A 13219-nucleotide genomic window follows, 5' to 3' on the forward strand; every position below is an offset into this window, starting at 1 on the left:
AAGTAACTTACAGTCTGAGGGTAGGATAATGGCCGTAACCTGTCGTAGTCGTCTTGCCCAGCAGTATCCCACAGTCCTAGGTTGATAGGCTTGCCGTCCACCATCACGTTTGCCGAGTAGTTGTCAAACACGCTAGGGATGTTCTCGGTAGGAAAGACGTTGGTCGTGTAGGTGATCAGCAGGCTTGTTTTACCCACAGCGCTAAAGGGGGCGGTGATAGGCAATACATGGTTAGACAAAACAAACTCCCAACACCAAAAAAAATGGACTTACCCAAATTTTCATTTGATAGAACTTTTTTTCAAACACATCAACATCAATAATGACCTGAATCACCACTTCAGAAAGTATACTCGCGAATGAAATAGTCAAGCCTAAGACAAGTTGGACGCATTTCCTCTCCAAGCAGATCCTACGGTAGCATAAGATAGTATCAAAAGCTGGCAGAGGAGTGAAGCCGGCTTAGGAGTGTGTTCTGCTACAAGCAGATACTACGGTAGCATAAGATAGTATCAAAAGCTGGCAGAGGAATGAAGCCGGCTTTGGTTTTGCTACATGGCAAATACACACCTCTTGGCTGAGTACTCTCCTTGGCCAGTTTTGTACTATCTTATGCTATATTGTAGGATCTGCTTGGAGCTTACTCTTTTGTACCGAAGCCCCATTTTTCACTCCAGGAAAATACCAAACAAACAAACGACTCTCAAGCAAACAAACAAATGACTCCATTAACTTACCCGTCGCCGACAACAACACATTTGACTGCCTGCATTGTCCTTGTTTTGGGGAAACTCGGTTTTCTTCTTCAACAGGTGGGAAACTCTGTTTTCTTGAACAGGAGAAAAAGTCCAAACCCCAGGCAGTAACAGACAATCCCTATTCACCAGTTTCACACTTCCCATAATCCTTTGCGTCATGGTTCCGGAAACGGGTGTTATATCAGTTGCTCCTACTAGTCTCGGAGTTCGAAACAAAGGTCGAACATACAAACATGCCGAGACCCGGGATCGAACCGGGGTCGGCGGATTACAAATCCAACGTGCAAACCACAACACCAAAAGCTCTAGAGCCACTGGCGTGGTCAGTTTGGCAGCTCTTAAACCCCACTGTTACACTTATTAGGGCTGGGAATTTTACAAGTTTCGTGTTCAAAAGCAAGCCAACACGTCGCCACTGTGGCAGTTAGTTGGGTTGTGCCCGAGGACTCGCTTCCGGGTTCCGGGCTGCCATATTGGAACCCAGGGGCAAAGGATGACGGGACGCGTGAAAACGGCGAATAACCAGTTTAGCCAGTTTGATAATAATTGTCTATTCAGCAGTGGACAAAAGTTCTTTTAACAGATATTATCTTAAACCCAGGGAAGGGGCCAGTGGGTAAAATGCGACGGAGCGACCCGAGAGAAGCGTGCTTCAAGATCTCAAAACACCTGTCAGTACTGTAAATGCATTTAAGTTCGCGGGGATTTAATTTCGCCGTAGGGGGAAAAGGGACTTTTCGCGGTGGTTTTAAGTTCGCGTTAACACTATACACTGTAGTCTCTTACTGCCATGGAAAAATGTTCGCGGTGGTTTTAAGTTCGCGGTGTGATTATAAGCCTCCATCGCGAAAACCGTGAACATCAAACCAGCGCGAAAGTGTCTGTATTTACAGTACTTATGATTCCAGCTTGCCATTGTAGTCCTCCACTATGTATAGTTACTCCTCACGGAACGTAATTATGATATAGCCACCTGCGGGCGAGACGGGTGCTGTTATAGGATGTTTTATAGTGCACCAACCAACCAATTAGCCAATCAAGTCATTGGAGGCTTTAGAGGCTTTATTTTGTCCATTAGCAGAGAGATACAAACATATTTCAATGCTAGTCTTCCTGGACTTAAAATACACAAATGACAACGTTACACATACAGATACAATTATATACAGTGCAAATCAATCAGTTCATACAATCATTTACAATAAAAGTCGCTCCATGTGGATATGGCTCTGTATGTAAAAGCTCTCTTCATAGCGTTAGTCCTTGGTTTTGGTAGTCTGGAATCTTTTCGTGGACAGAGTACACAGTGTATGATTCTCGGGAATCCCATGATGGAACAACTACACACTTTGAGTTCATTAGAGTCGAATTTTTATTACAGCAAACTAATACTGATTTCAACAAAAACTCGATGGCTTACCGCCTATGGTTGAACATTACGCCTTAGAACCCCACCCCCCCACCCCCCACCCCCGCGGAAAAAATGGATCGTACCGCCGTGAGAGAGGATGTTCCAAACAGAACGAGGGGTGTAATCTCAAATGTATACGGCAGAAACGTTGCAGTATAACGAGCTTGACCTACGACCTGTCATATAATGCATCATCAGTCGCTCACAAGAAGCTCTCTGACGTGTCATAGACGACAAAGGTCAGTCAGATAGACAGCTGCTACATGTGCGTCGGTGGCAGTTCCGTGACCTCCACTGGGGGACAAATAGATGTGACTTAAAAAAAAAGTAGGCTCATTTTCAGTTATTTTATAGGTTGTACTCTAAACTTGAACATACTAAATCATTGTCAATTGGTTGTGTATACTGTTATAAAATTTGATGCGTCGAGCCTCTTCACTTTGGGGACATCGTTAACCATGTAAATCCCATTGGGCGAAAAACGGTGTCATGCCACCTTAATTAACCGGTTAGACAGCCTTTGCAGACGGAGTGTGACACGGACAGATAAGCACTAAAGACTGGAAGGTCTCCAACTTTGTCTCCAATTCTGTCTCACAGGTGGGAATATAATTTTCTTTCTGTACAGATTCCAGCTGAAGTTATGAAGCCGTCTTCCGTTGCATTTAAAAGGGGTTTAAAAAGCTGCATACCAAGTCATTGCGCGTATACCTAGTACATTTACCTACCTAGTCCCTTGACCTCCAGGTCGTTGGGAGATAAGGTAAACATGAAAATTTTCCCAGTCACGTCTGTCTCTTGCTACAGTCAGCTTTTCCTGTAATTTGAGAGAACGTCCATTCTGTGATATTGTCCTGTCAGGTTTTTATTTTATCGCACGTATACGAAGTTATAGTCTTAGAAAGCATGTACTGGTGTTACCGCCTGATTACACAGAAAAAGGACCAAAGGACCTTGCCCCGGGGAGTTCTTTTGTTGGTTTGCACAATGGCGATACGATGGAAAGTTACAACAAACGTGTTCTCGATGTAGTGTATGTTGATAAAAAATACATGTACGACAAATTTCCAGAGGTCATCTGGGAAAGGGATGAATTCAGAATTAAGTGGTTGTTTAAAGAGTGGGTTTCCGAAATTTCTAACCTCAGACACAAAGCCTGAAACAAAAGAAGAAGGCAATTATACGCATGAATACACAACTGTTACAGTCAAACCTGCCCAAGCGGCCACCTCTTCTTAGCGACCACCTGACCATTACAACCGCTTTTTCTCGGTCCCGAAAATTTTCCCAATTGACGTAAGCATTAAGCGACCTCTTCACAACGACCACCTGGCCCACGCGACCGCGACCGCTAAAAATTGGGACCACACAGGAACAAATCCCTGTCCATAACGGCCGCGTCATTTTCAACCTTGAAGTGTCATGGATTTCGATAAAAACTAGCACTATTTTGTGCCGAATTCAGCCAGTTTGCGTCGAATTTTGACTGCCATTACGATGTTTTGTTCAAAATAAAGATGGCGGCGGATGCACGTGCGTGTGCTTGTTATTTCCCATTAAACACAACGGAAACCATTTATTCCATGCATCGGGCATGTTGGAAGTCGATGCTCTTCTAACCGACCACCTGTCCAAATCGACCGCATTTGTCCGTTCCCCTGGTTGGTCGTCTTGGGCAGGTTTGATTGTATTCTATTTTTTTAATGTTTTTCTTATTTTCGGTATATATTCTGCTCTGTTCAGTTCTGCGAAATCTTGTTTGGTGGTTTTGATTTCTGTGATTATATTATGATACCTGTTCTGTTATCTAATTTGTTTAATAGTTATCGATTATGTAATTGACGTTCTCTTATGTTGCAATATCCTATATTCATTAATACTTAATGTTGTGATATGTCTTATAAAATGCATGACACGTAAAGCTAAGGGCACAACCCACCGTACGTGCAAATACGTGCTGTCTACGCGCCGAAACGTGGGCAATCTTTTGGGATCCGTATGTCGTAAGTACTGCCTCCGTACGAACTCGTAGGGTATCCGACGGATTTTGGAGCACGCAGACACGCCGTAGCACTTTATGTGCAGGCAAAACTTTGTGTGCCATCGGGCTGCGGATTCGCCCCCCGTACGTGCAAATACTGGCGACGCGCCTGCCCTGTACAGCCTGAACGTTTTCAGAAATACGTGGCGGACGTGGCCTCCCAAAAAAACGTACGGACAAATTGCACGAACGGCGGGTTGTGCCCTTAGCTTAAATAAAATGTCATTCATTCATTCATTCATTGTACGTGTCAAGGTGAGTTATACACTGGGCTTCACCTTTGACATATTACCCACAATTCATGTCGCTCCCCTTGCGCATTAGGAACGGCTAAAGGCTGTATTGATACTGTTTAAGCTTTGTACCCTTTGTGTTTGTTGCCGCAGTAACCCCATAAACAACATGTCGGTGCAGAAAAAGGGACCCTCCGGGATATCCGACCCCAAATTGAACCCGGAAATGACGGCAAAGCACTACGACAACTGGTCTGGCTATTATGAAAAGGTGCGTTGATGGGTGAAAATTGACACCATAGAAACTAGACACAAACAAACAAGCAAATAAACATTTGTGGGGGTGTTTGGGCTATTTCATGGTTTGCAATTTTACCACAGATACATTCTGACGTCGCAGCTTTTTTATATGTAGTCTCTAAGCAGATGTTAAGCTGGACCATTTTCTGACCACCCGGATCTTCTGACAGCTACCAGCCCCATTATGCATGCGCACATGAAACCGTGAGTAAGCTTATTGCCTCTTTCCACAGGAGTACTCGCAGCTGAACTACACAGCTCATCGCGTCTGCGCAGGCGCTGTAGCGAAGGCCCTGGGCGGGTCGGACCGCGGGAAGGTCCGGATCTTTGACGTGGCGGCCGGGACCGGGCTGTGCGGAGAAGAGGTGAGAGATAATACAGCCAAACCTGTCCTGAGTGACCGCTCAAGGGACCGAGCAAAAATGGTTGCTGAGGACAGGTGGTTGCTTCCGACAAGTTAATTGATCGTCCAATGACCGACGTTCGGATGATCAATGCATGAAGGTAAGGTCCAGATTCTTGACGTGGCGGCCGGAACCGGGCTGTGCGGGGAAGAGGTGAGAAAAAACTAGCTTCCCTCGAAGAAGGGGCTCAGTTAAACGGCAAACCTCCTTCCTCGACAAACTCCCTTTCCCGTTATAAGTCGATCTATTTAAACGAACATTAAAAATTGTAAACCAGCCTCCCCCCCCCCCCCCCCAAAAAAAAACCCCACCAAAAACCAGCTCCGTTCGAAGACTGCAACGGAGGCTAACAAATAAGGCCATGTTGAATTGAATACAAGGATAACAGCCGCGCTATCTCCAAATTTGTGGTCGTTTCCAAATGTTTTTAACTTTACTGCAAATTATACTTAACAACTGTAAAATGGGCAAATATGTGCTATAGATTGCAAAAAAATATCGCGTACGTGAAAGATGTCTCTTTATTCAGATTGGATGTTTGTTTGATTGATTGATTGGATGGATGGATGGATGGATGGATTAATTAATTAATTGATTGATTGATTTATTGATTGATTGGTTGGTTGGTTGGTTGGTTGGTTGGTTGGTTGGTTGGTTGGTTGGTTGGTTGGTTGGCTGGTTGGATGGTTGGCTGGTTGGATGTTGGTTGGTTGTTTGGTTGTTTGGTTAATTGGTTGGTCTGTTCGTTGTTTAGTTGGTTGGATGGTTAACTGATTCATTTATCCCTCAGTTGGTGCAGTTGGGCTTCACCGACATAGACGGTGTGGACGGGAGTCAGGACATGCTGAACCAGGCCGAGAGGAAGCAAATCTACAAGCGACTCATCTGCGACTTTGTCGGGCCGAACCGTCTGGATGTCGAAAATGGTAACTCCGTGTATTACATAAAATGCTGACACTTTATACATCCAACACAGGAACAAACACTGTAGGAACCTACCCCTTTAAGTGTTCGGACGAACCACTAACTCCTCCGACCTTTTCCTTGTTTACAGAATCAAAAACAAGGTCGATGGAGTTCGTCCGACAATGTAGAGGGCTAAGTCCCTATAGTGTTAGTTCCTGTGTTGGATGTGAAGTGTTTGCGGTCTATAATGTATTCTACCAACACAGAATAACTAAGTGACTCCAAGTGTTTAGACCTAGCTTGTGTTTCGACTGTTGCTGTTATCTCCCAATCCCTATTTTCCGTTGAAATCTTGCTCAGTCTGAAAGAGCTTGCTCAGACACTAAAACTACTAGTACTAAACCGATTGAAGATACAAGTCAAATATTTACAGCATTTAATCTCCACGTTCGATCAAGTTGATTTTTATTTGGTAAGTCACTGATTATACACGTAGAGATTCCTTTCTTTAACAACCCTTGCTCTATTTCTGACAACGTTTCCGTGACCATCTGTCACTTTCTGTCTTCAGGGAAATTCTGACTGTGAACTGCAGCTACAGGTGTCGCTGCTCTCAAATGTGGTAACAATCATTTGTGGTGATAGATAGAGTTGTAAAGCGATTATTTTGTCATTGACGTACAAGCCTGATGAAGCTATTCACGCATTTTGTCCCGCTCCTCTGTTTACTGTAGACCTCTCGCAGGAATTTTACTTGAAAATGTCTGGAAAACCATAAAACTTTAAAGAAAAGAAAAACAGCACGAAAAACCCATAGCATTATCTCCTAATAAAGGTTTGGCCCTGCTTTCTGACGTGTTTTAAAGGAAAAGACGGACAAAAACGGCTTAAAACATGTCAAAAACATTCAAAGCCGAACCTCTGCTTGGAGAGTATCCAACGTACAAATCGCTCCGCATGCGCAGTGACGTTATTTAGATGACCTCTGCCCTCTACAGACACCTATGACGCCATCGCGTGCGCTAGTGGCTTCGCTCCCAGCCACCTGAAGGAGGACTGTCTACCTGAGCTCATCCGGGTCGTCAAACCAGGTCAGTTCACATGTCGTTTATAACCTATAACAGCCTCCGTCAGGACCACATGTGGCTATATCATCACGTTCGGTGAGGAGTACCTGTACAAAGTGGATGATTACAATAACAAGCTAGAGCCACACACACACACACACACACACACACACACTAACACTAACACTAACACTAACACATCCTAAACGTCCTTCCGTCGTCTATAACATATCCTATAACAGCCCCCGTCTCGCCCGCAGGTGGCTATATCATTATTACGTTCCGTGAGGAGTACCTGTACAAATGGATGATTACAATAACAAGCTAGAGACACACACACACACACACACACACACACACACACACACACACACACACACACAAACACGCTAACACATCCTTAACGTCCTTATGTCGTCTATAACATAACCTATAGCAGCCCCCGTCTCGCCCGCAGGTGGCTATATCATCATCACGTCCCGTAAAGGGGTACCTGTAAACAGTGGATGATTACAATAACAAGCTATTTAAAGCCAGACACACATGCAAACAAAACAAACACACACTAACACATCCTAAACGTCCTTCTGTCGTCTATAACATAACCTATAACAGCCCCCGTCTCGCCCGCAGGTGGCTACATCGTCATCACGTTCCGTGAGGAGTACCTGTACACAGTGGAGCATTACAAGGACAAGTTGGAGCCCACCATGGCCCGTCTGCAGAACGACGGACTCTGGGAACGAGTCAGTCGAGAAGTCTTCCCCGGGTTCTACGAAGACAAAGACGGGATCACCTTCGTCTACAAGGTCCTGTAGCGGGCGACATTCCGGTGTGACAGCGATCTCGCCCCCCCCGGCGATCTCGCCCCCCCGGGGGGCGAGATCACTAGCGTTTTCGCCCCCCTTTAGTGTTTTCGCCCCCCCCCCCAAAGAGCAGCTGGCTACTACATATTACAGGTGCGCTACCTGGTACTATACTGCACCTGGGGAGTAACGTATATGGTGTGTTACCTGGTACCTATATGGCACCTTATTACCGTACCGTAAGATGTCCTACCTCGAAAGTCGATACTATATTGTTCGGTGCAAACATTGAAATGAAAAAGACAATTTTTGCAGCTGAGGTGGCATAAAAACAGTGCTACTGCGAACGTATAAATCAACACCGTCTATGGTACGGAATACGTCAGCTATATGTTTTCAATTTGTCACAGTGTTTTCTTTCTTGTGCTGGAAACATTTCCAAAGCACTAACAAAAACACACGTGAATAATAGTTTCTCATTATAAACACTATCTACGCGCAAGTTGATATAGCTGTTGCTAAATGCTACACAAACACTGGTAAAGTACCTGTCTTAAGAAACACGGGTAAATGCATCAGTTCCTAAATACTAGAAAAAACAGTCATGTTGGAGGTGAAGATATCCCTTGGCCAGGTGCATATACCAAAATGTGCGTTATTCTAATTAATACCTAATATTTGCATAATTAATAAAGACATTACATAGTTCTTTTGTGGTCACTTCATGGTAGAGACTTCATATTGGAGATATATAGGTTGCTTGAGGACGGGTGAATACAATGAAATACATCTTATGTCAAGACTCAGGTATATGCAATAATGGGAATACAAGGGACCAAACCCTCCTTGTCTGAAACAAGTTCAACTATCTTATTACCATGCAATTACGTTAATATTGATACTATGAATGGAGTTATGTATCAAACTCGTGTACTTATATCATTCTGAAACTACATTTTGTGATTTATACCAATCAACTTCTAAAATGTCATGTAAACCCGTTTTTTTGGGGGGGGGGCGAAATCGCTAAAGGGGGGCGAGGTAGGGGGGCGAGATCACTAGCCGGGGAGGGCGAGATCGCTAGTGATTTCGCCCCGGGGGGGCGAGATCGCTAGTGATTTCGCCCCCAGGGGGGCGAGATCACGGGGGGGCGAGATCGCTGTCACACCGGATTCAATGTAATCACCTTCGTCTACGAGGTCCTGTAGCGGGCGACATTCCGGCTTAAATGTGATCATCTTCGTCTACAAGGTCCTGCAGCGGGCGACAGTCCGGCTTAAATGTGGTGTACTGAAAATAAAGTTTTACGAATCGAAAGCGTTTTCTAGTCGTGTTGTTTCTCACCTCAACGATATTATTATTCTTTTCTATTTTTCTTTTTGGACAGACGAGGACAACGCGACACTGCACTCAAATAGTAACTCGTTAGTGCAGTGCCACAGTGCCACATACAAAGTACAGACAGAAGGTAAAGTTAGATTTTCTTTTACGCCCCCCCCCCCCCCATGTGTCCCATTGACTGTATAGTTGTAAAATCAATTGAAAAAGGCGTATGAATATTTCATGGTGTCTATAGCATTTCTCCATTCTGCTGGAAAATCTGCGACAATACCGGACCCCAGCCCGTTGTACACTCCGAGGGTGAACTGCAGTGACGTCTTACAAGGCTAAGGAACAGCTAAGGAAACGCGTTTTTTGTTCTTCACGAACTGACAAGAAACAACTTGCTGTTGTTGGTGCTCTGTTAAGCTACTGGTGGGAGGAATAAAATCTGCCGCTTCCGTCCTGCTGACTAGCCTGTGTTTAGACAATCTCTCGCTAGCGGGGGTTAATGACAATTGTAGCGCCGGCCGCTAGGGGCGCGACATGTTCCAAATCTTGCCATTTATCACCACAAGGAGATTTCGATCAGACCCATTCTTGAATATCTGACTTCTCCCGGTAATTGAAAAAAGGCAATCTAACTATTAAAATGGTGGAGTAATGAAAAGGGACGTATGAACATATCATTGTGTCCGTACCATTTCTCCGTTCTGCTGGAAAATCTGTGACAATAAACCCCCCAACCCCAACCCCCAACAGTTCTACACTCCGAGGACGCACTAATTTTCAGTGTGGTTTGCAGTAAGGCTACAGCAAGTACATTTTATGGATGACATCCTCTGTAGACTGCAAAAATGAATGAATGAATGAATGAAGACCTTTATTGTACGTTTTTGCTTTCTAACAAGCTAAGTACAGGTCAAGGTGAATAGGATACATCTCCTACTGCAAAAATAGTGAGATAGGGCGAAAAAAGAACAAGATGGGTAAAAAAAAACTATATTTTCAAAATACATGCCTTAAACGTTGAACAAGAATTAAATGGACAAAACATGGCATCACGGTCAACTGAACATTCATTCCTGTATTCAAGACGTGTACTGGTGTAGCAAAGGTGATACTAGTGTGGTATACTGGTATCACCTAACAAGTTGGCAACTACACTCATGACTTCCATATTGGTGCCACTATCACAACTATCCAATTAGTGTCATGCATTCTTAATATGCATGATTCATGCATTCCAGTAACGACACCATTATCCGACGAACTTAATTTTAAGCGGATCCGGACATAGAGACGAAAACAACATTCGGGTCCGTTTTTCTTTGACCGGTCCAACAAGAAAAGCTGGTTTCGAGATGTACCATTACCGACCCCTAATTTCGACTGTTACGTCGTACCGCTATATTATGTTGGTAATCAGTGTTTGTCCAGTTTATTTACCCTTTGACCCTGAAGACACCGCATGGAACCAACTACACAGAACACAAAGCCAGTGAGGAAAACACCGACACTGCAGAACAACAAGCTACACATACAGCCGCCTCCCATGCGACCACCCTTCAACCCTGCTGGATGTCAGCCGCCACCTTTCCCGTGGAACCCAGTACCCCCGCCGCCTCCCCAGTGGAACAACGAAAACCAACGGGCTGGAGCGACATGGAGTGCGTCACAAGACAAACGTCACATGGCAGAGAAGCTCGTGAACATGTTGACGGACTTTCTGAGATACTGACTTAATGACTAATCTGACTGAATCAGGTAACTAAATCTCCCTTTCTTATTTTTCGACGCCAAACTTTCTCAATTATAATAGCCTAATTTGGACCTGATCCTAATAATGTAGAATACATATGTATACCTACTTGTGTAATGCCCCATTGTTACGTTAATTTTGTATTGATACACTCCGCTCATATGTATTCATGCTCTAACTATTGTCTGTGATACCTCCGGCTTCCTAATTCGGCACCTTTGACCCAAGAATGTCTATCCAAAAGGTAGCACTTAAGTTCTGTTCTTGGAACGTTCAAGGTGGTCTTAGGAGGAAATGTCAAGATGAAGAGTTCGTTTCTAGATTAGAAGAATATGATTTTGTTTGCCTCCAGGAGACCTGGCTCAAGCCAGGGGAAAAATGTAGAATAGAATCTTTTAATTATTTTAGAAGTGATAGGGATGTAAAAAAGACTGCTAAAAGAAGTTCAGGCGGGATAGTCATAATGTTCAAAAACAAACTCACCAAAGGTCTTACAAAACTACCGTCAAAACATAAAGATATCCTCTGGTGTAAGTTAGATAAGATATTCTTTGGCCTAGAGCAAGATCTGTTTGTCGGCTGTGTGTATTTCTCTCCGGAAAACTCATCAATCCCAGAAACGAAAAACAATTCCCTATTTGATATCGTACAAGATGACATATGCAAATTCTCAAATCAAGGTAATGTCATGCTGCTTGGTGATTTTAACGCCAGAACAGCGTCCCTTCAGGAAACAGTAATTGAAGATGATTGCCTAAACCACGACTCCATAGATCTAAAAGACACGCCTCAGAGATCGAGTTACGACAAAACAATTAATAGATATGGTAATAATCTAATTGACCTTTGTTCGGCAGCCAATCTTAATATCCTAAATGGCCGGGTTGCAGGAGACTTATCCGGTAAATTTACCTGCCACAAGTACAATGGTTCAAGTGTGGTTGATTACTTCATTGTTAGCTCGGAATTTTTTTCCAAAGTTCAGTATTTGAAAGTGAACGACTTTTCTGTGTTTTCAGACCATTGTTTACTGTCTTGTTCTATTTCCACAAATTATTCACCGTACATAAAAAAGGTTCAAACCCTGACTAATCCTCTGCCAAGTAAATACATTTGGGATGATGACTCAAAAGCGAAATTCTTAGAGGCATTACAAGCTCGCTCAACTCTAATAGATTTACAGAAATTTATGGATAAGCCTTTCTCGACCGTAGAAGGTGCCGTGAAAGAAATCGAAGACATTATCATACATGTTGCCGACAAGTCATTACGAAAGATTGTCCACAAAAAGAAAAAGAAAAGAAAAAACAAAAATAATCCATGGTTCAACCAGTCATGTGCTGCTCTCAAACGGAAAATCAATCATTTAGCTACAGAATTCTCTAAATGTCCCTGGAAACTCGATCTTCGCCATGCCTATTTTAACAACCTCAAGATTTACAAGAAAAAGATTAAAACAGAAAGAAAACTCTTCAAAGAAAGGCAATGGAACAATCTTTATAATCTTAGCAAATCAGACCCACAAAAATTTTGGAGAGAAATGAAAATTCAAAACCAGGATGGAAATGATAAACAAGATGAAAATAATAATATAAGCCCCGAAGAATGGAAATCTCACTTCAAAAACCTAAACGACCTTGTCAAAAGTAATGAAGCTGACACAGATTTCCATCAACATGTCGGTCAGAAAGACCCAGATCTTCTTCAGACAACGGGAAGTAATATTCAAGTTGACATAGGAAATAAAGAGCATACTGAAACTATTATCAAAATCCTTGCAAATAAAACGGGGAATCCCTTGGACTACGACATCTCAGAAGACGAAATCATAGCCGGACTACATAAAGTAAAGTGTCGTAAAGCCTGCGGCACAGACTCCATTACCAACGAAATGCTAAAATGTGGCGCAAACCAACTTGTCATGCCACTGAAGAAACTGTTCAATCTCGCCATCCAGTCCGGTACATTTCCCCACCAATGGAGTCAAAACATTCTCGTTCCCATACACAAAAGTGGCAATACATGCAATCCGTCAAATTATAGAGGGATCGCGATTTCTAGTTGCGTTGGAAAATTGTTCACTCTCATATTAAGTAACCGTCTGCAGCACTTTCTAGAAGATAACAATCTATTGACTCCTTTCCAATCCGGATTTAGACAAAATTTCCGGACTAGTGACAACATCTTCGTGCTTAAGACTATCATCGATAA

General features: G+C 43.4%; 2 protein-coding genes across 2 annotated transcripts in view; one reads left to right on the plus strand and one right to left on the minus strand.

Moving 5' to 3' along the window:
- The window catches only part of LOC118423843 (ras-related C3 botulinum toxin substrate 1-like), a 6304-nt gene extending 5399 nt beyond the window's left edge, over positions 1–905 (minus strand). Inside the window, exons 1-2 of the mRNA XM_035832124.1 lie at positions 738–905; positions 12–201 (exon numbers count right to left, since the gene is read on the minus strand). Of these exons, the coding sequence (XP_035688017.1) occupies positions 12–201; positions 738–772 (225 nt within the window). The 5' untranslated portion in view covers positions 773–905. The remainder of the gene's footprint in view (positions 1–11; positions 202–737) is intronic.
- A 3684-nt stretch (positions 906–4589) lies between these two features.
- On the plus strand, positions 4590–7947 carry LOC118423841 (methyltransferase-like protein 27). The gene is made up of 5 exons (XM_035832122.1): positions 4590–4714; positions 4977–5108; positions 5938–6073; positions 7052–7144; positions 7754–7947. The coding sequence occupies exons 1-5, from the start codon at positions 4613–4615 to the stop codon at positions 7936–7938; spliced, it is 648 nt and encodes a 215-aa protein (XP_035688015.1). The 5' UTR covers positions 4590–4612; the 3' UTR covers positions 7939–7947.
- The last annotated feature ends 5272 nt before the right edge of the window (positions 7948–13219 follow it).

This window comes from Branchiostoma floridae, chromosome 10 (assembly GCF_000003815.2).
Source record: "Branchiostoma floridae strain S238N-H82 chromosome 10, Bfl_VNyyK, whole genome shotgun sequence".
Classification (NCBI taxonomy): domain Eukaryota; kingdom Metazoa; phylum Chordata; class Leptocardii; order Amphioxiformes; family Branchiostomatidae; genus Branchiostoma; species Branchiostoma floridae.